At 41.5% G+C, this 25,353-nt stretch overlaps 1 protein-coding gene and 1 pseudogene across 1 annotated transcript; both read left to right on the forward strand.

Moving 5' to 3' along the window:
* The window catches only part of LOC136748928 (mucin-5B-like), a 37,572-nt pseudogene extending 13,004 nt beyond the window's left edge, over positions 1-24,568 (forward strand).
* Positions 7,667-8,987, forward strand: LOC136748845 (mucin-2). The gene is given in 3 exon segments (XM_077248929.1): positions 7,667-7,673; positions 8,319-8,580; positions 8,867-8,987. Coding segments are annotated over 3 exon segments (390 nt in total).
* Positions 24,569-25,353: the final 785 nt, after the last annotated feature.

Consider the following 25,353-nt stretch of genomic DNA (forward strand, 5'->3'; position numbering starts at 1 on the left):
GCCTTTTTATTTAGCATACTTCCCATGGTTGTAGTACTGTGAGTAGTAGCCTATTAATTACTATTTTGTTACTGTGATGTGGCATACCTTTATGGAAACAACTTATTTTTATGTAGGCCTACCCATACTCTTTATTTTCTATGATTTCATATTCAATTCACCCTACTTCGGGGGTGAATTGTTATTGAGGTCCATGTTATTGTATCTGTGAGCTGGTTTTCTGGTTTCAAATGATACCTCTCAGAGTCCTCTTTATCCCAGTGACTCAATGGGCCGAAACAAATAAAGGCCTGATAATCATCTTCCGCAACACACTAAGCAGACTTTCCTTCTGAGAACAGTAACCACAGGTCACAAGCTATACTGGGAATTGTGGCAGTTGTCGGCACTTACTCCTATCTAGTTCCTCAGCTCTGGCCTGGCTGCAAAGCCTCGTACTGAAGGATGCAAATATGCCATGAACAAAGTGCTCTTCCACTGCAAGATGTTTTCAGAATCCCCACCAACAAAAAATTACTTTCACCTTTTGGAAAGGCAGTGACTGTTCATACAGGTTCTCCATCCTGGATAAACATGCACACCACTGTTTGACTGCCCACAGGCAGGAACAAATATACAACAAATAATATTAATATAATTTTCCATGGGTGGCAAGGTGGTGTGGTGGTAAGCACTGCTGCCTCACAGCTCTGGGGGTCCTGGGTTTTAGTCCTGGCTCGGGGGTCCTGTCTGTGTGGAGTTTGCATGTTCTCCCTGTGTCTGTGTGGGTTTTCTCTGGGCACTCTGGTTTCCTCCCACTGTCCACAGACATGCAAGTTAGGTGAATTGGCCTTTCTAAATGGCTGTGTGTGTTGCCCAATGATGGACTGGTGTCCTGACCTGGCTGTATTCCTGCCTTTTGCCCTATACCCGCTGGGATCAGCTCTGGCTTCCCCGCGACCCTCTCCAGTATAATTGGTTTCGAAGATAGATGGATGGATGGTTTTCCATACATCTACTGTGTAGTCTGACTACAATCCACAGGTCATGTCAATGAAACAAACACATTTTAGTTACACTGAGGGTGTTTTTTTTTTGTCTCTTTCTGCATCCTGTATTTATTTTCCACCTGAAAGATACATCTATATCTATCTTTAGATCTCTCTGTTTGCAGAGCTAATTGACCATGATTCATGTGCACACCTGTGCCAATCAAACATGCATTCCTGCAGTATCGAAATTGGTAAATAATTGCAATCCTGTGGTGTTTTGGCACAGTGGAAAAACATATAGTGCTCGGCAAGGTGTGATCAGAATTGGATTATGCTCAACTTTGAAGTTCTATCCTGGTGTTTAGATAGGACTTGTCTGTGGTTTGGCTGCTTCACATCTGTCTTTCGGCTCGGCCAGAACAAGACACTTCAGAGCACATCCTGTCTCTATCATCTCAGATGAACTGAAACAGCTTGATGTCAATGTAATTAACAAGTCACTAAGCGTATTGACATATCAGGCTATTTTTTCATGTTTTAGTGTAAATGTTATTGCCCAGTCATTCAAGGATGATTAATATATATACACAAAATAACCACTGAGATATTATATATATATATAGCTTTTGAGAGATGTTTAAGTTGTATTATATTATATATAGCATTATAGCCTCCCCTGTGGCATGTCCAGGATTTCATACATGGGGGGGCAAAAGGAAAATAAGGGGTGGCACGACCAACTGGTTGGGTAAAGGATTAAATAATTTGAACATTCACTGGAAATTCGATTTAGTTAACTCAGTGTATGTATGAACACAAACAACGATAAATAAATCTAAACAATATGATTCAGCTAGATACAGCCCTCTAATTTGAGATTCAGAAAATGCATTCAATTGTATTTATCCAAGACACAAACTTTATTGAAAATAAATAATTAATTTGCATATTAACTTGAATTGAAAAGGTTCAAATGTCATAGCCTGCTCTGAAATCAGATCATTTGAGAACGATAAACCAATGGGAAAATGGTAAATAAACATCTTGGACAGGTAAGAATAGTAGCAAGCTAGCTAAATAAATTCCAGAATTAAGCTTAATCAACTAAAACACTATTAGGCCTATGATAATGAAGTTCTAGTGTTGTTTGTCAGTTAATTTTGCAACTATTTTTTGATGTTTGAGGAAATACACAGAAACTTAATATATTGTTTAATAAAGAAACTTAATATATCCCCTTCATCTTCATCTTGTGTTACTCTGTCACATCTATTCAGCATGTAATGCCAAATAGATGTATCATAAACTCATTGAAATCTTATCTACCATAAAACAACACCACATAGTGGAAACGGATCTGTGATTGTTACAGCGTTTTGGACTGATCTCCATGTCTCAGAGAGAAGTAGACGATGAAATAATGGATAAGGCAAGCAGAGGCAGTGAGCTATAGCATCCTTACTGCCACTTTTATTGCATGTTAATTATGTTTTTTTTTTCCATACTAATATAGATGTTTATGAGCCATAGCAGCAATAACTTACTGTTAACCACGGTAATTAGGCTTAATAGATGTTCAGATGGTTTCAATACAGCTAGCTAGCTAGTTACTTAGCATGAATATCCTGCATATGATCTGTATGGCTACTTATCGTTGGAAATGTTAAGTTGTGAAAACAGTACAATTAACCCTTTCTAGACGGCCCATTCTAATTTCATTCAAATACGTACGATAACAAAATTATTAATTAGACAGTGAAAATTAGGCTAATTAAGTTCAAATTACCATAAAATCCTGTTAGACTTCAGACAAAAATCCATCCGCCGTCAGCTCCCGAGTCGACAGTGGTTCTCATTCAGAACCGCGCCATTGACTGCACTGACCACAGGACAAATTAGAAAATAGACAAACATAGGGCTTATAAACCAATAAAAATGTGTTTTATAAAACCCTTCAATAGAACATTTTTGAAAGCTATGCCGCATTGGAGTATCCATGGTTTTGTTTAGTGTTTATTCTCGTCATGAAGATTACTGTATACCACATAATTGAAGTGCATTGTTACTGAAAAGTAAATAAAAAAGCTTTTAATGAAGAAATTAAATGTTTTCTGTAGATATTGACTGAGCAAGTGTGTGAGCGAATTACAATTTCAGAATCGGATTGCTAGCCAGGAAGTTTTGCATGGGTTCCGTGTCTCATTAAGATGTAAAACACAAAATAATTGAAATATGCTTCTACTAATATTTGAAACAATATTCGAAGCATACATCTCTGGTTCTTGAGAATATTAAGATCAGTGGTGGACTCAAGATCTCAAAATCAAGCTTTAAGGCTAGATATTTCCAAGGGAATAGTGGGTCAGGAGTTCCGTAGTTGTAATCTCCAGAACTATCCAGCGGTACACAAAACACCTGAATATGACCAGGATACAGTTCCTGGATGGACTGTGTCTCTCATTCTGCTTCCTCCTCTGATATCAAGAGCAAGTGGCATCAAGGAAGAATGTTCAGTGTTTATGCCGAGTGTCAATATATTAAAAAAATGGAAAGGATCTCATTAAGGCAGCAGGGAGACGGACTTCAAAGGAGAGGTCCACTTCTGCGCATGGTGCTCTTCTCTGCACAGTGCATCAAATTCTGCCTAGAGCTCTTCTACAGAGCTGGTAGTTAAAGGGGCTTTTAGCCAGAGATGTATCATTAGCATTTGGATAAATGACAATGCTCTGAGCTCTGGACCCAATCTGTACATTAGAGGGTCTTTGTCATCTGACTTTTCACAGAGCCTGGGCTCATGAGCATGAGCGCCCACTCTCGAATCAGCTCCCTGTCGATGCGCAAGGCTAGGCTAGAAGGCCCGGGTGTGACCGTGTCTATTCTGTCTGTCTATCCCCATGGTCGCATTTCATCGGCACCCAGAATTGCACTTTGGCATTCCCTCCTGGACCGCATTTTATTGGGACCCAGACTTCACCAGCCATCGCCACCCTGGGTAAAAGTCCAGGGCCGTTTATTGATCCCAGTCCACCCATGATCAGAACCCATTGTAATATCTGAGTAGATATGAAATCCCTATCTATCGTATGCAGATTCATGATTTATAAGCCTGAAGGAGGCAGTCATTGCTTATTGAGGCTCGGTAATTGAATAATGAATCATAAGAACAAAGGCAACTCTGATATGATTGAAGCAAACCCAGAAGTTAAATATCAAAATAGTGAACAACAACTGCCTCACAACCACAGGTGTAACAGTGGATTAAAAAATTGTCCAGATTTTTCTTTAAAAAAAAGTTCTAGAACAACAGTAACAAACCAAGCAGACTACAGACAATAGGCACTTTTACACTGCCTTTTCTGATCCGGATCAAATGCATCAGAACATTTGATCAGGATCAGTGGTGTTGCGTTTACACTACTATTTGATCAAGATCAACTTTCAGCCGCCGCAGGGGTCCTTGCATGCGCACTAGCAAGCAAGTCCAAACTTCATTATATGCATTTATTAAATGATTCCTTTATAACACGGCTATATCAAAAACTGTTATAAATGTTATTTATAATATGGGAAGTTGGAAAGGGTCTCTTATCTGCGCCACTGATGCAGGTCTGCCTCCTACCTCAATGAAGTTGGCACCCCATGTGTTCAGAATATTAATAAATATATACGCATTAGTTTGTGCTGCATTTGTGCTGCTTTGTGCCGCAAAAATCATTGTTTGTGCCGGTATGGTTCCCAATATATTAAAGATTATATTTTATATCAACGTCCAAATCGTGCCAAAATAGTCTCGTTCATTTGTGCGACGTTCGTGCTGGTTTGTGCCGTTAAAATGTGTATGGCAAGCCGTTGTGACATTTAATCCATAATTGCTGATATCAAGAATACAATTGCTGATATCAGCAATTCATGGTATGCCGTTGTGACATTTAATCCTCAACCAGATGTTAATTAGTATGCATTTTTGATATCAAGAATACAATTGCTGATATCAGAAATTGAATTCTTGATATCAAAAATGCATACTAAATAGCATCCAGTTCTATTTTTGATATCAAAAATGCATAATAATTAGCTGCTTTCCGTGTTTTAGTCACTCCATTCTTCGGAAGAGTCCCTCAGTAGATGTGAATAACTCCGCTCTCAGACTGGCATCCTCTCATTGTTAATGTCTGACACTGCCCTGTTCACTGTTGAGCAGCGTGAGCGGTATTGACATTCTCTACTGGCATTTTTCCTTTTTATTTGTGTGTTTCTCCTGGATACTTTGTACCATATGCATTTATCGTATATCAAATGAAAGAACAAGTTGTTGCCTTTCATATTATAAAGCTAATCGGATGACAGAGTACAAACAAAAACTCGAGAAAATGCAAATTAGTCCTGTACACTATGAGAAATGGCCGATTTCGCAAGCCTGTATCTCAAGGAAAAGCTTACATACGCGAATCAGATATTGTTTGAAAGTTCCTGGTCTCTAGTTTCTATATTTTATTTTATTTTATTATAATCATCTGAAAATAATGGGGTGGAGTGTAAAGGGTTAAGTTACACGTCAACTGAGTTAATTAGTATGCATTTTTGATATCAAAAATAGAACCGGATGCTATTTGGTATGCATTTTTGATATCAAAACATAAAACCAAAAGCTAATTAGTATGCATTTTGTATATCAAAAATAGAACTGGATGCTATTTGATATGCATTTTTAATATCAAACATAAAACCAGAAGCTAATTAGTATGCATTTTTGATATCAAAAATAGAATGGGATGTTAATTACTATGCATTTTTGATATCAAAAATAGAACCGGATGCTATTTAGTATGCATTTTTGATATAAAGAATTCAATTTCTGATATCAAAAATTGAATTCTTGATATCAGCAATTATGGATTAAATGTCACAACGGTGACATCACTCAGCACCCCATCAACATCCAAATTGCACCAGAATAGTCTCTTTGTTTGTGCTACGTTTGTGCCAGTTTGTGCTGTATTTGTTTTCATCAGTGCAGTTATAGATATTCATTTTTTAATTATCAACGATGACGTCACCTAGCACCCCATCAAACTCCAAATCCATCCAAAGTGGATTTGTGCCATGTTTGTGCTGGTTTGTGCAGCAAAAATAATTGTTTGTACCAACATGGTTTTTGAGATATTAAACATTATATTTTATTCACTTCACAGTGGTCTCTGTCCTTTATGCTACGATTGTGCTGATTTGTGTTGTAAAATGCGTTCTCAGCCCACTGTGTCAGCAGGGACACACGCACCCGGGGACTCAAATGGAAATTGGGCTTCAAGGCATTCAAGACAGAGAACAGGAGACACTTCTTCACACAGAGAGGCGTCACAATCTGAACAAACTCCCCAGCGATGTGGTAGAAGCTGAAAGTTTTGGGAACATTTAAAAATAGACTGGATAGGATCCATGGATCACTTAGATATTAATGGACACCAAACGAGCACGATGGGTCGAATGGCCTCCTCTCGTTTGTAAACTTTCTTATGTTCTTATGTTCTTATGTTCACTGCACCTTTTGCACTTTGATTACTTTGATTAAATACACCACATTTGCAAGTTTTCATTATTATTATTATTTTTTTTTAATATTTCTTGGCAGACACCCTTATCCAGGATGACTTACAACAAAAGTGAAATACAAAGTAACTAGTGTTCTCACCCTCCAGTGAGATGTTTAATTGAATAATTTCATGGAGTATTTAAAGCCCCTGTGTCACCAGTTACGGGGTGGTCACTCCCAGGACAGTGCGGGTGAGAGGACGGCCGGAGCAGTGAGCAGTGAGCAGTGAGCAGTGAGCAGTGGGGAGATAGAGCGGGCAAAGGAAGGCAGGCTATAGTTTTAGAATCGGTTATTCGTGTTTGTGTTTTGTGTATTTTAAAACATTGTAAACTGTTTATTTTAATTGATTTTAATTGAGTTTGTTCAGATTGTGACGCCTCTCTGTGTGATGAAGCGTCTCCTGTTTTCCGTTTTGAATGCCGAGGCGCTACTTAGTGTTACTTTTACCAATATTTAAACGTCTCTTATCTGCCCCACTGATGCATGTCTGCCGCCTGTCTGCCGCCTGTCTTTAAAACACTGCCGCACATTAACACGTCAGTCCAAACGTCTGTATATATCCAACTTCTGTCTTTATCTCGTTACAAATTATTATAACAAGTAACACCAACACACTTGAATATTGTTTCACAACCGAGGCATTGAAAATGAAAATAGTTATATATTTTTGCTAACATAAAATAACAAGCCATTTAGTGTTAGTTTTAACAGTATTTTATTTATAATATGGGCAGTAGGCAAGTGTCACCTATCTGCTCCACTGATGTGAAGGCTGTGTGTCTGCCCCCATCTCTAAAACACACGCCACCGCAGTGCATGCTGGGACTTGCGCCAGTCGAGTGTTTACACTGCCAGGATGAAATGCTACTGATGCATTTGATTGTCTGCTTGATATTTCGAACCCTCCTTAGCATAAACAAAGCAACTATTGTGGCTTTCTGCAAGCATAACTGTCTATAGACTGTGGACACTAAATACGAGAATGTACACTAAGACACCCAGCTTCACTCTTCATTTTTCTCATTTCTGTTCATTGGTCAGACAACCCGGTGACTCCTGGCCAAAGAGTTACAATCATCCCAATGCAATGACCCAGACATCAGTAATGCCAGGTAAGTTCAATATGGAGTGCATTCACTGGCATTACTAAAGGCCACTTACAATCTGATTGGGGGTACATGCTCCTCCTTCATTATCTGTTTGAGGTTGCTCACATAAGCTTTCTATTGAAATATCGTTATCAAATCCAAGACAATATCCCTGACTGCTAAAGTTACTGGCTTGCTAAGTTAACCACAACAGCTGTCAACAACAGTGTATGTAGCCAGTATCAACACAACAGTACAATACAAATTCAAGCTTCTTAAACACTGTGTTTACCTGTGGTCTAATCTGGGACACATTTCTTCCTAAATTCTCTAAGAAAATCTTTTCGAGGACTGTGAGATAACAAAAATCAAACATTAGCCAAACCAAACAAAAAATACATATCAAATCAATCAATACATTTTTATTTGTAGAGCGCCCTTCGCAGGTTAGCCACAGAGTGCTTTACAGACTGGTAAACATACAACAAATGTACAGCAAAATAAAATACATAAATACAATAAAATAAAATAAATAAATATGATATAATGTGCATGGGTTAATTATGGTATACAAAAATACGGGTTAAACTGCAATCAACCTGCAAAAGGGGAATTACCTATGTTAACAGCATCCAGCTCATTGATGTCTCTGCCCCACCTCTCCCCCAGGAGTGAGCCTGATGCACAATGGCCAGGTGTGCAGCACGTGGGGTAACTACCACTTCAAGACATTCGACGGAGACATTTTCCAGCTGCCGTCCTCCTGTAACTACGTCCTGAGCTCCCAGTGCAAGAGCAGCTAAAAGGACTTCAACATCCAGCTGCGGCGCCAGGTGGTGAACGAGCTGCCCACCATCACCAAGATCACCATGAAGCTGGACGGCACAGTCCTGGAGCTCGGCAGCGACTCCATCGCCGTCAACGGGAAAGGGTGAGTACTTTGAGTACCTCCGGTCAGTCATAAAGCTGGGGTGACCCTGCAGGATGCAGCCGCACCATGTGAATGCAGAACTATGAACACCGTCTAATTGTTTCTATGTATCGTGTTGAAAATGAAATGGTTATATCTGGGCATGAGACATAAGATTTGTCTTCAGCCTTGATCGTCACTCAACAGTACACTCATTTTGTGACAACGAGAGGATCTTTCTGTCACTCCTTATAGTTACTCACCGCTTATTTACCTCTAACCAGAATACCACTTTCATTCCTTCCAGGGTGACCCTGCCGTTCAGCCAATCTGGAGTTCTCATTGAGAAGACCAACTCCAACATCAAGATCACTGCCACGCTGGGTCTGGTTGCCATGTGGAATGGAGACGATGCCTTCCTGGTATAAATCTACCTACGACCTACATTCTAGCAATACACACACACTCAATACACACACTCATTATACAAACTTTGGCAGGTTGTCAGGCCACAGCGCACTCTGCCAAATGTCCACTTCCTATTTCTACTGACTTTAAGCATACAGGCTTTAAATGTAGGTTTCATAACAATAATTATGTTAGCTCATCCCTCCTGTATGTCCCGCCATCAACAATCTCCAAACACACAGTGGGTCTCTCACAGCAAGTGTATGAGCAATCTCTTCTATTATGTTTGGTGATGTAGAGGTGGTATCATTGGAACGACACCAATCTAAGTGAAGTACCTTGCTCAAGGGTACAACAGCACTACCCCACCCAGGAGTAGTAACACGTCACTCGCTTCATATATACTATATGCATACATACTTATCATATTGATTCCAACAATCTGTTCCTATTTGATATGGATAAAAACATATTCATAATGCTTCATGCCAAGTTACATGAAATTAGAAATATGATTGAAAATATTAAATTCTCTCAAAACCAGCAGTGAAATATATACTATATTTGCTAAACTTGTACCAATGTATCTCTTTGTTAATATAACTTTATTGGGCGGCATGGTGGTGCAGTCGTTGGTGTTGCTGCCTCACAGTGTTAGGGTCCTGCGTTCAAGTCTGTTCGGGGCCTGTCTGTGTGGAGTTTGTATGTTCTCCCTGTGTCTGTGTGGGTTTTCTCCAGGCACTCTGGTTTCCTCCCACCATCCAAAAACATGCCAGTTAGGTTAATTGCCCTGTAGGTATGTGTGTGTTGCCCAGCAATGGACTGGCATCCTATCCTGGGTGTATTCCTGACTTGCAGCCTATGCCTGCTGGGATCAGCTCTAGCTTCCCCACAACCCTTGCCAGGATAAGTGGTTTCAAAAATGGATGGAATATGATTTTATTTTACAATACTACACATTATGAAAAAACATTTCCAGAAGAGCTTTTCTAGATTTCATACCATGTGAAAGTCACTCTGTGCCTTGTGTTGTGCAGCTGGAGATGAACGAAAAATACAGGAACCAGACCTGTGGGCTCTGTGAGGACTTCAATGGGGTCCAGCTCTATGATGAGTTCATTAAAGATGGTAAGCCACCTCTACCTGCGACAGAAGGACACTGAGTGACTGTAGAACAGTATGTCAGCTTCAGCTGTCAGTGTTATATCACATTGCATTAAATGGAATATCAAGATATCTCTGATACAAAATTCAAATTCTCAAACTCACTTTTAAAGGCATGAAAATATCTCCCCTTGACTTTGGACACTTCTGGAAGATGGACAGCCCCACAGAAACCTGTGAGGAACCCACACCTGTGTCTGATAAGAACTGCTCAGGGCTGGTAAATGTCTTAATTCCTCTCTTGCTCCAAAGCTCACGAAAGAAAATGAACAGATATTGTTCAGATATGCCTTCTCAATGTCACGATCAATTCCAAGATAAATGCCTGAATGTTAAAGTCACTGGCTCAGTTACTTAACCACAGTAACAACACAGTAGCCATTATCACCTCAACAGCACAATGCAAATTCAAGTCTCTTAAACAGTGTGTTTGCCTGTGGTAAATTAAGTCACTGTGTGGTTTACTGCATTACAGTGTCATTACAGGTGCAATAAATCCCTGTCCTTGTTGCTCTTTCCTTGTCACAGACATCAGTGTGTGAGCAGCTCCTGTCCAGCCCGGCCTTCAGCAGCTGTATGAGCTTGGTCTCCATTGACTCCTTCATCCAGTCCTGTGTCAAATACATGTGCCACTGTGGCAGCAGCACTTTCTGCCTGTGCAACACACTGTCTGAATACTCCCGGCAGTGTGTGCACAGCGGCGGACAGCCGCAGCAGTGGAGGACCACAGAGTTCTGCTGTATGTCTCCCCCCAATCTTCTGCTACTGTCTTCTTGTGTTATTTTACTGAAGGAAGCATTAGGCTTCATGTAGAGCTGTCATGAAAATGAAGAAAGTCACGGTGCAGCTGCATATAAAACTAGACAATCCATTAAACCTGACTGAAACCTCCTGTGTTCTGCAGCTAAGAAATGCCCTTTCAACATGGAGCACCAGGAGTGTGGGATCCCCTGTGCTGATACCTGCTCCAACCCAGAGAGAGGCCAGCTGTGCGAGGACCACTGCACTGACGGCTGCTTCTGCCCCCCAGGTACCTGCTGCTCCACTGGCTGGAGCTCCTCTCTCTGCTCTGCACTGCTCTTCAGCCTCACACTGCTTGTCGCCCTGTTGTGACGTGACTGTGCAGCGATTGGCGAGCTTGTGTGTTTTGTATGATTACAGCTGTACTAGCCTGGATTACTGTATGTTATTATACTAGAGCAAAGTCAAGTTCTAGGTCTTCCTGGCTTCATACACTCTGATAGGGCTTTTCCTGACTGACTGTGATTGTCTTCCTAAGGCACTATCTTCGATGACATCAACCAGACTGTCTGTGTCCCAGTGCAGCAGTGCTCCTGCAGCCACAATGGAGACACATACAAACCTGGAGAGTCCTACTCCAGCCACTGCAGCCACTGGTGAGCAGGGGCCCACTTTCTGTCCTCTGTCACAGGGCGCAGGCCAACATGCATAATCAGACAACATCATCAAGGGAGACAAGACATGTATCTGGCTAACTGAAACAGTATTGAAGAGAAGAGTATGTTTTCACCAACCTATAAGTATGAATACATTAATAAATAACAATAATACATCTGATAGAGCATCTGAGCTACTCTGCAAATACTTTGACTGAAAAAAGGTTTTGATGCAACGCAACACGTGCCTCCAGCAAATGTATACATCAGCTCTGTAACTGTCGGAGCAGCACCTGCAATGGAGGCCATTGGAGCTCCTTCACTTTCCATGGAGACTGCTCTTACGTCCTCTCCAAGGTGAGCGATACCACTTACCATTGGTTTGGATTTCTGTGTGTTTTGAAAGTATCTGGAGCAATTAGTCAGCTGTATGGGTTCACATTTTATTGAAGGTCCTGCTGCTGTGAATGCATACATCTTTCTCTGATTGCATACTGATCTCCAATCCTACTTCCTGATTAATAACCATGTCAATTGTTTTTCACTGCACACTTCCTTGTTTTCTTGTCTTGTGCTGTTCCTGTTTCTGCTGTAGCAATGCAACAGCAGTGCATTCACAGTCATGGGAGACCTTGTCAAGTGTGGACTGACAGAGACTGAGACCTGCTTGAAGGCTGTGACCCTGGCTATCTCAGGAGGAACAACTGTAAGTCATCTTAAAGAACTTTCTTAATCAGCCACTGACATGAATACAGACAAACATCACCTCTGCTGAGGTGTGTGAAGCACCTTGTTGCTCAGCACTGGTGTGCAGGCTGGGAATTGCACCAGCTTTGAGAAGAAGCATCTCCTTGACTGCATTTTGCTCACTGAGGTTGGAAATGACCCATCCGTGCCAGGACATGTCTTTCTTCAAGTCTGCCCTGGAACAACAAGTAAGCGGTAGAACATGTATCAGAAGTAAAAGCTACCAGGATCTCTGTGTATTGACACTGCATTTGTAATTCCCAGGTGATCAGCCTCCTGCCTTGTGGAAGTGTCTTTGTGAACGGAATCTTTTCTCAGCTGCCTCTATCCACAGGTGAGACCCTTTCCCTTATCAGTACTGTAGCTCCAAATCACAAAGGTATAAGCTATTCAGAAAGAAGTTGCATTGTACAATGCAATCAGGACTGCATGTAGACAAGATGTGGCTGTTATAATGGGGGACCTCAATTTCCCAACCATAGACTGGGAAAGCCCAGTCAGGACTACAGAAGCAGAAATAGAAATGGTTGAGATGGTAAATGACTGCTGTCTAACTCAATGTGTCAGGGAACCAATCAGGGAGAGTGCATGCATTGACTTGATATTTTCAAATGACCAAGATAGAGTCAGAGCGACACTAGTTAGAGAACCAATGGCAAACTGTGATCACAATATGGTTAGCTTTGAGGCATTCTTTCAAAAAACAAGGACCAAGTAAAACAATGGTCTACAATTTTAGAAAAGCAAACCTTGAATGTATGAGGTGGCACTTAGACGAGGTAGACTGGAGCACACTGGATACAGATTCAGTTGAAAATGGATGGTTATATTTTAAGAATATACTACTTGAGGCTCAGGAGAAAATGTTGTATAGCGCATACAAAAGGGATGGAGACGAAACAAAATACAAAGAATATGTTGAGCTGCAAAGAGATCTTAAGAAAGGGATCAGGAAAGCAAAGAGGGAAATAGAAAGAAACCTAGCTCTTGGAGCTAAAACTAATGCAAAGAGCGTTTTTCAATTTTACAACGGCAAACGGTCAATAAAGGAGGAAGTGAAACAGATAAAGGCCAATAATGGAAATATCTTGGATAACGAACAAGATGTGGCAAATGTTCTAAATGAGTATTTCACAGAGGTTTTTACAAAAGAAAAAACAGATAACATGCCACAGGTTAACAACCAGTCCAGTCAAACCCTAAGAGAGATCAGGATAAATGAGGAGGAGGTACTAAAGGGACTAGCAGCATTAAAAACAAACAAATCACCTGGGCCAGATGGTATATTTCCAACAGTACTTAAAGAAATGAGAATTATTTTAGGACACTATCTCAAATATTCCAAATGACACTTAGAACAGGGGATGTGCCAACTGACTGGATGACAGCAAATGTCATACCAATCCACAAGAAAGAGGACAAAACTGAGCCAGGAAATTACAGAACAATCAGTCTCACCTGCATCACCTGTAAAATGTTGGAAAAATGTATTAGACAGAAATTAAAACCATATTCTTGGAGATAGTCAATATGGGTTTAGATGAAGCAGATCATGTCTTACTAATTTATTCAAATTTTTTGAACACAGAACTGCAGCTGTAGATCACGTGAAAGCATATGATATCATATACTTAGATTGCTTAAAAGCTGTTGAAAAGGTTCCACACCAAAGACTGATCCTCAAATTGGAAGCTGCAGGCATTCAGGGTAATGTAAGTAGATGGATTATGAACTGGTTGATGTATAGGAAACAGAGGGTGTCGATTAGAGGAGTTGCTTCTAACTGGAGTGAGGTTGTTAGTGGAGTTCCACAGGGATCAGTACTAGGGCCTGTGCTTTTTCTAATCTATATTAATGAGCTGGACTCTGGGATAGTTAGCAAACTTGTCAAATTTGCAGATGATACTAAAATAGGTGGCTCAGCAGAAACAATCTCAGCAGCACAGGCTATTCAAAGGGACTTCCATAATATTCAGGTGTGTGCTGACACCTGGCAGATGAAATTCAATGTGGACAAGTGCAAGGTATTACATGTGGGTAACAAAAATGTCCACTATAATTACATCATGGGAGGAATAGAACTAGATGAAGTAACGCATGAGAAAGACCTCGGAGCATACGTGGACTCCTCACTTTCTCCATCCAAACAATGTGGGGAAGCAATAAAAAAGGCAAACAGAATGCTAGGATATATTGTCAAAAGTGTAGAATTGAGAACAAGGGCAGTGATGTTCAGACTGTACAATGCACTAGTTAGAGCTCATCTGGATACTGTGGACAGTTCTGGGCTCCACACTTCAAGAAAGATATCGCTGCTCTAGAGGCAGGAGATTAACCAGACCTATTCCAGGTCTGAAGGGAATGTCCTACTGAGAGACTGAGGGACCTGAACCTTTTCACCCTGGAACAGAGGAGATTACGTGGGGACTTGATTCAAGTCTTCAAAATCATGAAAGACATCGAACACATCAAACCAGAGGAGCTTTTCCAGATCAGCAGGGACACACACACCCGGGGACACAAATGGAAATTGGGCTTCAAGGCATTCAAGATAGAAAACAATAACTCAGTTATTAATGGACACCAAATGATGGGTCGAATGGCACCCTCTCATTTGTAAACTTTCTTATGTTTCTTAAATATATACATTATCATTTATTATAATTATTCCAATTATTCCATTCTTTGTCGTGCATTATAATTAAGCACTATTATTCATTTGAGTGAAGGTGTAGGAGCTAATTATCAGGTTAATTTCTCTCAGTTTAGAGTCTGTCTCAAAAGTGCGCTGGGATACAACAGCGCCTCACCGCATATAAAATGAAAAGTATATATGTTATCTTGCTCTCCTGTATCTGATGTCGGGGACTGTGGGGGTGAATTGTCCTCCACATCAACACTTCCACACAAAACATCCGACCCAGTAACATCTTTTTCACTGTCATCTGCCATTGAACTCCAGTGGTTTAAATCAGTGATATACCTGGTGTGACGTCACACACTTTCACTCTTCCGGGTACAGGAGTGAAAGGTTTTTTAAAAATGGTCTAACAAAAACATAGCTTTTTTCCATCTTATAAGTAACGGATGTGATATAAATTTTCAGGACATATTTAGAAAATATAGCTACAACTTTTAATGTAAAAAATAAATAAATGATGTTACCCCACCTTTAATTAATTTTACCTCATGCAGGGCCTGTGTGTATCTGCCTTTCTGTCTGTGTCTGGAGAATACTGTAGCAGATAGACACTTGGTTCTCAAAACGTTATATTACCCTTGTGAAAAACACCAAATGCGGCCAGACACCACTATTAACTTAGTGTATTTACTTTTTCAGTGGGCAAAACATGCTAATGAATATGCAATGTGGGGATAAATATTGTGTGTGGTACATGAATATCTGTGGTCCCACTTCATACTTAATCTCTCATTATATAGAAATGATGATTTACCTAAATTAAATAAAAAAAAATATTTACTAACTCAACTTTACAATTCTCAAATCAGTAGTTTAAAGGATGAAATCATGTATTTGTAACACAAGTATAAGTGTAACATAAGTATTGTTTTACCAATTGATCCCCAGGTACATTCTAGAAAGGTCAGGTGACCTTCAAGCTCATAACCTCCCTGCTGTTTGAACATCTGCATTCCCTACATCCTTGAACTCCCAGTGCTGATCAGCCACTGACTATTGATCTCTGAGAATATTCCACAGCAGACAGGAAGTCGCACATAGCTAAGTAGGAATGGAGATATTCAACAATTTCCCATGTTTTCCATTTCATAGCCTGTATGGAACCAATATATATATATATATATATATATACAGTGGGGGAAAAAAGTATTTGATCCCCTGCTGTTTTTGTACGTTTGCCCACTGACAAAGAAATTATCAGTCTATAATTTTAATGGTAGGTGTATTTTAACAGTGAGAGACAGAATAACAACAAAAAAATCCAGAAAAACGCATTTCAAAAAAGTTTTAAATTGATTTGCATGTTAATGAGGGAAATAAGTATTTGATCCCCTATCAATCAGCAAGATTTCTGGCTCCCAGGTGTCTTTTATACAGGTAACGAGCTGAGACTCTCTTAAAGGGAGTGCTCCTAATCTCAGCTCGTTACCTGTATAAAAGACACTTGTCCACAGAAGCAATCAATCAATCAGATTCCAAACTCTCCACCATGGCCAAGACCAAAGAGCTGTCCAAGGATGTCAGGGACAAGATTGAAGACCTACACAAGGCTGGAATGGGCTACAAGGCCATCGCCAAGCAGCTTGGTGAGAAGGTGACAACAGTTGGTGCGATTATTCGCAAATGGAAGAAACACAAAATTACTGTCAGTCTCCCTTGGTCTGGGGCTCCATGCAAGATCTCACCTTGTGGAGTTTCAATGATCATGAGAACGGTGAGGAATCAGCCCAGAACTACACGGGAGGATCTTGTTAATGATCTCAAGGCAGCTGGGACCATAGTCACCAAGAAAACAATTGGTAACACACTACGCCGTGAAGCACTGAAATCCTGCAGCGCCCGCAAGGTCCCCCTGCTCAAGAAAGCACATGTACAGGCCCGTCTGAAGTTTGCCAATGAACATCTGAATGATTCAGAGGAGAACTGGGTGAAAGTGTTGTGGTCAGATGAGACCAAAATCGAGCTCTTTGGTATCAACTCAACTCGCCGTGTTTGGAGGAGGAGGAATGACCCCAAGAACACCATCCCCACCATCAAACATGGAGGTGGAAACATTCTGCTTTGGGGGTGATTTTCTGCTAAGGGGACAGGACAACTGCACCGCATCAAAGGGACGATGGACGGGGCCATGTACCGTCAAATCTTGGGTGAGAACCTCCTTCCCTCAGCCAGGGCATTGAAAATGGGTCGTGGATGGGTATTCCAGCATGACAATGACCCAAAACACACAGCCAAGGCAACAAAGGAGTGGCTCAAGAAGAAGCACATTAAGGTCCTGGAGTGGCCTAGCCAGTCTCCAGACCTTAATCCCATAGAAAATCTGTGGAGGGAGCTGAAGGTTCGAGTTGCCAAATGTCAGCCTCGAAACCTTAATGACTTGGAGAGGATCTGCGAAGAGGAGTGGGACAAAATCCCTCCTGAGATGTGTGCAAACCTGGTGGCCAACTACAAGGAACGTCTGACCTCTGTGATTGCCAACAAGGGTTTTGCCACCAAGTACTAAGTCGAAGGGGTCAAATACTTATTTCCCTCATTAACATGCAAATCAACTTATAACTTTTTTGAAATGCGTTTTTCTGGATTTTTTTGTTGTTATTCTGTCTCTCACTGTTAAAATACACCTACCATTAAAATTATAGACTGATCATTTCTTTGTCAGTGGGCAAACGTACAAAATCAGCAGGGGATCAAATACTTTTTTCCCCCACTGTATATATATATATATATATATATATATATATATATTTATCTTCAGAACAATGAGCTGAAACTGTCAGAAGAAAACTACCAGGTGGTCCAGAGAGACACGGGCATAGAAGTTCCCTACCAGATCCGCTACATGGGGATCTACCTGGTGATTGAAACCAACAATGGACTGATCCTTATATGGGACAAGAAGACCAGCATGTTCATCAAACTGAGTCCTGAATTCCAGGTGAGTGCTGATGACTACACTAAGGACAACTGGAAGAGACCACAGTGTGCCCTCGATTACATCATACGGAAACGATCCTTATGTAAGAGGTATTCACATTAGAATTAAAGCTGCTTCTTCTGCTGACCACTATCTTCCTGCCACAGGGCCATGTCTGTGGTCTGTGTGGAGACTACGATGGCAACAGAAACAACGACTTCACCACCAGGAGCCAAGCAGTGGTTGTAGATGTGCTGGAATTTGGAAACAGCTGGAAAGTGTCTCCCAGTTGCCCCAATGCTGTGGTCACAAAGGACCCCTGTGTCTCCAACCCCTACAGACAGTCTTGGGCTCAGAGGCAGTACAGCATCATCAAGAGCCAAGTGTTCACAGCCTGCCACTCCCAGGTAATCAGATCAGGCTGCAGCCACAGCTATGCCATTGGCAGGTTTACTAGTACATCTCACAGCCTTGCCTGTTGTGCTTTGATGTATTTTTCTGAGCTGACAAGAGCAAAAATCTATTAAATAAACCACAAAAAGTAGGACTAGTAGAGTCATTGCCGCTTTGTCTGCTCTGCAGGTGGACCCCACTCCGTACTACGATGCCTGTGTGACAGACTCCTGTGCCTGTGACAGTGGAGGAGACTGCAAGTGTTTCTGTACAGCTGTGGCCTCCTATGCTGCAGCCTGCAATTAAGCTGGTGTTTGTGTGGCCTGGAGAAGCCCAGAGATCTGCCGTAAGTCACAGCCTGAAGAAACATCCACTCACCCCTCCACTCTGCTAACTAGAGACAGGAAGCCAACCTCATAGGAGGTAAAAGGCAAATCATTGTTTGCTTTTCTTCCTTCCCTGCAGCACTGTTCTGTGATTTCTACAACCCCCCTGGTGAGTGTGAGTGGCACTACCAGCCCTGCGGATCTCCCTGCATGAAGACCTGCCGGAACCCCACAGGGAAATGCTCCAATCAGATCCCAGGGCTGGAAGGTAGGAGTTTGGTTTCAGAACCTTGTTACAGATGTTGTTCAACATAAATTAGGCTTCATATGTTAACTGATGTGTGAAATCCATACATAAAAATGTATCAAATCATTACCACAAGCTGCCAGAACAGCTTCAGTGCTCTTGGCATAGATTATACGAGTCTCTGGAACTCTACTGGAGGAATGGAACACCATTCTTCCAAAAGATATGCCCTCATTTGATGTTTTGATGATGGTGGTGGAGAGCGCTGTCTAACACGTCTACCCAAAATCTCCCATAGGTGTTCAATTGAGTTGAGATCTGGTGACTGGGAAGTCCATAGCATATGAGTCACATCATTTTCATACTCATCAAACCATTCAGTTAGCCCTCATGCCCTGTGGATGGGGTCATTGTCATCCTGAGAGAGACCACTCCCATCAGGATAGAAATATGTTACCAGAGGATAAAGGAGATCACTCAGAAGTGGACCCAAACCATGCCAGGAAAATGCCCCCAACAGCATAACAGAGCCTCCAGACCCCCTCACTGTAGGGGTCCAGTAGTCAGGCCTGTACCGTTCTCTTGGTGACGCCACACATGCACTCGCCCACTTGCCCAGAATATGGTGAAAGATGACTCATCTGACCATATAACTTATTTCCACATCTCTGTAGACCAATGCCTATGGTTTTTGCACCAATGAACTCTCAGATGTGCATTTGTCTTTGTAATGAGGGGTTTATGCACTGCAGCCCTACTATAAAATCCCTCTCTGTGTAGTTCTCAATGGACTGTTCTTGCTGACACAGTCTGATTACGTCCTGCATTGACATTCTCAGTCACCTGAGAAAGAGTTGCTCTTCTGTTTTTCCTTACATATCTCAGTAATGCACGTGCATCATCGTTATTAAATGTGTGCTTTCCACCACAATGTCCAACCCTATTGACTGATGTCCTTCCCATAGATCTAAATGCAGATGTAACTTTAGTCACTGTTCCTATTGAAACACTAGCCAGTTGAGCAGTCTGTGTGACTGAAGCTCCTGCCATTCATGCCCCAATAATGACCCCTCTTTCAAAGTCACTTTGATCCATTCCTCTTGCCAACTTGATCCAAAATCGGGGTCAACTGGGCCTGCTCAGCATTTTTAAAAATGCCACAGAGCACGATACGATGTTCATTGCTTAATTGTATCATGTAGTACACCTGTTTGGAGGCATCTGAATTTGTTATAAGAACATAAGAAGAACATAAGAAAGTGTCCAATCGAGAGGAGGCCATTCGACCCATCCTGCTCATTTGGTGTCCATTAATAACTGAGTTATCCATGGCTCCAATCTAGTATGATTTTAAATGTTCCCAAATGTTCAGCTTCAACCACAACGCTGGGGAGTTTGTTCCAGATTGTGACTACTCTCTATGTAAAGAAGTGTCTCCTGTTTTCTGTCTTGAATGCCTTGAAGCCCAATTTCCATTTGTGTCCCCGGGTGCGTGTGTCCCTGCTGATCTGGAAAAGCAGTGATATCTTTCTTGAAGTGTGGAGCCCAGAGCTGTACACAGTATCCAGATGAGCTCTAACTAGTGCATTGTACAGTCAAAACATTACTGCCCTTATTTTAAATTCTACACTTTTGACAATATACCCTAACATCCTGTTTGCCTTTTTTATTGCTTCCCCACATTGTTTGGATGGAGAAAGTGAGGAGTCCACATAGACTCCTAGGTCTTTCTCATGCATTACTTCATCTAGTTCTATTCCTCCCATAGTGTAATTATATTGGACATTTTTGTTACCTGCATGTAATACCTTGCACTTGTCCAAACTGAATTTCAATTATGTTCCTCCACTCATTTATTCAGGTTTTTCCTTTGTCACCAGTCTGTATATAATTATGAAAATTATGTAATTATTTTGTATGTGTATATATATATATATATATATATATATATATATACAGCTCTGGAAAAACTGATCATTTTGAAGTGGTCTCTTAATATTTTCCAGAGCTGTATATATGTGTATACATAATTTACATAGATACAACACAAGACAGATATAAACATTTATGGATATATATGGTCTAATATTCTTTAGGCTGCTATCCAAATTGCCCTCCGACCCAGACATATTTTGATGAGGACTCAATGACATGTGTGAAGAGAGAACAGTGTGGCTGCTATGATGGAGACAGAAACCATTACAACGATGGAGAGAACGTTCCTCCCACTGAGAACTGTGAAACATGGTATATTTTGTGTTTAAATAACTTGCAATGAAGTTAATGAAAATTAAACATACAAAGAGAGTTCTTCTTAAACACTATGGCTGTCAGATCACCAAGATGTAGAGAACTAAACATTACATTTATTTTCTAGCCTCTGTAAGTCCTTAGAAGTGCTCTGCAGCTACAATGATCTTGGTAAGCATATTTGCCATATACATCATTTAAATGTAATTGTGTATTTTATATTTACAATTACATTAGGCTTCATTGAATGTGAACAAATAATAATGTTAACCTCTCCTCTGCAGCATGCTATTGCACATATAATGGGAACAAGTATCCGTACGGTGCGACCATCTACAACACCACGGATGGGATCGGGAGCTGCCTTACAGCTGTGTGTGGTGAAAATGGGACAGTTCAGAGGGATGTGTACAATTGCCCACACAGCACCACCCCCACCACCCCATAATCAACCACAACCTCCAGAAGTACAACTACACAAAGCACTACCATGCCGCAGCCACCCACTACAGTGTTCAACTTCACCACACCGTCCACTCCAAGTTCCACACCGTTCACTCCAACTCCCACAACAAGTAATTGCTTTTAAATATTTTTCTCTCTCTCTCTCCCTGTCCCTCTTTGAAACAAATACATGTGACACATATGACAGGAAGGCAGCTACAGGGTCATGATAAAAATAGGATTCAGACCTTGTCATGAAAGGCCACTACATCAGAACATACAAAGTACACCATACTGACAGCACTACTTTAATTGTATCAGTATTTATGGTACAAGTATGTAACCTTCAGAGAGGTGCATCCTTTACCAGTACTAGGTTGGAGTGCAGGGTGTGTTCTCTAGGCAGGGTCAGCTGCTTTCCAATTCAACTATAGCATTACCAGCTGTAGTTCAGAGCCGGCAGGAAAAAATTCCACCAATGGCACTACCAGGGGAGCTGTTATTTTTATAATAGAGGACCTCATTATTATCAGCCTACCCATACCTGTACCACGTAATAAGAGCATTCAAAAACTTTAATTTAAAATTCAATAATTAGTTCTCGGAATTGTTTACACATCTGAAAAAAAATCTACTACTTCTGCTTCAACTACTACTTATAATAATACATTGAAAAATAAAACATAAAATAAAAATATATAAATCAATCAATCAATATATGAACTGTTCATTAAACTTTTGCTCCCTCTTAAATGTACACCAGATTATGCTGTTTAAGCACCATTGTGACCACAGTGCTTGCATATACATATATCCTTCTTTCTGTCTCCTACTACAGCTGAGGAAACTCAATCATCGGGAACCACCAGCTGTGTGGAGGAAGTGTGCCAGTGGTCATACTGGTATGACATCAGCGTACCAACTGTAGACAATGAAGGGGATTATGAAACCTATGATAACATCAGAGCTAAAGGACACACAGTGTGCGCTCACCCTCTTCAAGTGCAATGCAGGGCCCAGGATTACCCAGACACCCCTCTAGAGACCACATTTGGACCATCCACTACTACACATATCACACAATCCACTGAATCAACTACACCTACATCGACAGAGAGTACAACAAGCCCTAGAACACCAACAACTGGTACCTCAACAACCACTATACAGACCACAACTGGACCTTCCACTACTACACAGAGCACACAATCCACTGAATCAACTGTACCTACATCAACTGAGAGCACAACAGGACCTACAACACCCACAACTGGAACATCAACAACGACCATAGAGAAAACAACTGGACCATCCATTACTACACATACCACACAATCCACTGAATCAACTGCACCTACAACAACTGAGAGCACAACAGGACCTACTACTGGTACCTCAACAACCACCATACAGACCGCAACTGGACCTTCCACTACTGACCACACAATCCACTGAATTAACTGCACCTACATCAACTGAGAGCACAACAGGACCTACAACTGGTACCTCAACAACCACAATAGAGACCACAATCAGACCATCCACTACTACACATACCACACAATCCACTGAATCAACTACACCTACATCAACTGAGAACACAACAGGAACTTTAACTGGAGTAGATAGTAGGGTTTTTTGGGCACGGCCTATTTTGTTATGACGTATGCCCTAAGCTTATTAATATTCCTACGTCATAATTGGGGGGCGTGATTTTAGGTAGAGTTATTTCCTTAATTATTCCTACGTCATATCCGTCAGAAAGTGTACACCCATAAAACCCTGAACAACAAGGCCACCCATAAAGACCCTCACCCCTGTGAAGGCAACGCCCCGAAACTCTCCTCTCTATTTAAGAACCCGCGCTGCTTTTAGGCAATACCTCTTTAATTCTCAGCATCTGAAACATCCCGCTTCTTCAACATGTCCAGCGACATCAACATGAAACCCCGCAAGAAACAATCCCGGGCAGGGGTTCCTGTACTCACCAATTTGAAGATTGAACGCTCCTGGGTGTTGTTCTGGGGGGGTCGATCCAGAAAAACAGGTTACTGGAATTATGTTTGACGCCGTGGACTGGCCTTTCTTGAAAGAGGTCATAAACTGTATAAATGATGGTTTTGACATCTTGACCAAATGTTCGCAACTGGATTCGGTTAGAAGGAGAATATGCTGGATTATGGATTATATACCCCCCTTGAATGACGACGACGATGATAAAACAGACGACGTGTGGGGTTTTGGAGGGGGTTCTGACGGCTCAGGGGCTACTCTCTTCTAAGAGGGCGGTGTGTCGTGACGTAGTGAAGAGATAGGATAAAAGGCACAACAATTCATTCATGGTTTAAAATTAAAGAGAATGTCTTACCCGAAAGCTGCGGACGTCGACAGGCTCTACAGGCCTCTTCAAACCCGGGATCACCCCTGGTTCTATTCCCCAGATTTTGTATACACTCCGGAACCCTCTGACTGCGGTTACCCTCCAAGACCTCAGACCCCGGTCCCTCAGGACGAAACAACATGCATTGCGATGGATGTCCAAATGAGTCTCGGGGATCCCCAGCCTCTGGAGCTCATGGAGGGCCTCGATTTTGCCGAACTGTCTACCGTCTGGGCGTCTCAGGAGGGGGTCAGTCCAATGGATGTAGAAACACCCCACAAACCACCAGGCGACCCAATGAGCATCGGACTGTCCCGGGGGCGTGATGAAGACGCAGGATTTATGCCCGGGGTATGTGACCAAGTAAGCAGAGTGGTTAAAAGCACCCTGGTGTATATTCTGAGTGCTCTCATCGACCGAGCTCTGAAAGAAGTCTGTTGGGGGTGTGAAGTGAATCACCCCAGTCAGTTGAGACACAGTTGTTTGTTTGAACCAGACCGTTACTATTTCCTGTTCTATTTCAACGTGTTTTACAGAAGACTGAACAAACCGTGGCTGAAACCGGCACTAATCAAGGCGCTGTCTTACTCCCACATACATGTCACTGCGGGACAAGTCCAGAAAATCATAGATGAGATTTTGCTGGAGCTGAAAAAGGAGCCGTTTATAATAGAGAAACTTGGGCAGCTGCTCAATGACCTGGATGAGCCGAGTAGAAAAACCGCTGGCAAGCTAAAAGCTTATTTCTTCCGTAAAGAAGTTAAAGCTGGGGGCAGCGACGAAGAATTCGACATCTACGCCACTGATTCAGACTCTGACCTGAACTAAGGGACTTTGAACATGGGGAATGTTCTGGACTGCTTCTGCAACTGGTTCTGTCATCAACACTCTGCAGCTAACCTGAGAGCGCTATTACACCATGTGCTTGACAGAAAAGTAGCCAACGCGAGCCTTTTCTCTACAGATTTAACCATCGATGAGGATCAACTTTCAAACCTGGAAAAGTTAATGGTTGCTGTAACAAAGACCGGGGGTACGAACACTGGGATGAAGCGCTCAAGGGGGCCAAGAATGATATTAGGCCATTTCATCAACATCTGTATGACCTTTTACTGAGCATGTTTAATACCCCTCTGTTTACTTTTAAAATAGGTCATATTGTTGTTTTATTTACATATGTAACTGAGGTGTGTGCCTACAAGATAAAGAAACAGGTATTTGTTGATATAGATCAAGTAACCAATCATCTGATTTCTTTTTGTCTGGACCGTAGAAAAAATTGTTGTGTATGTTATACTTTTCTCAAATGTCTAAAAAGGGGTATCTGCTCTCCTGAAGTTGAATAAAAAACCTTGTATAAAAACTTTGCGCATAGTGTGGGTCTGTGTGTTTATTTGACAGAATGACTCGGCAAGCTCCCCAA

This window comes from Amia ocellicauda, chromosome 4, assembly GCF_036373705.1.
Source record: "Amia ocellicauda isolate fAmiCal2 chromosome 4, fAmiCal2.hap1, whole genome shotgun sequence".
Taxonomy (NCBI): domain Eukaryota; kingdom Metazoa; phylum Chordata; class Actinopteri; order Amiiformes; family Amiidae; genus Amia; species Amia ocellicauda.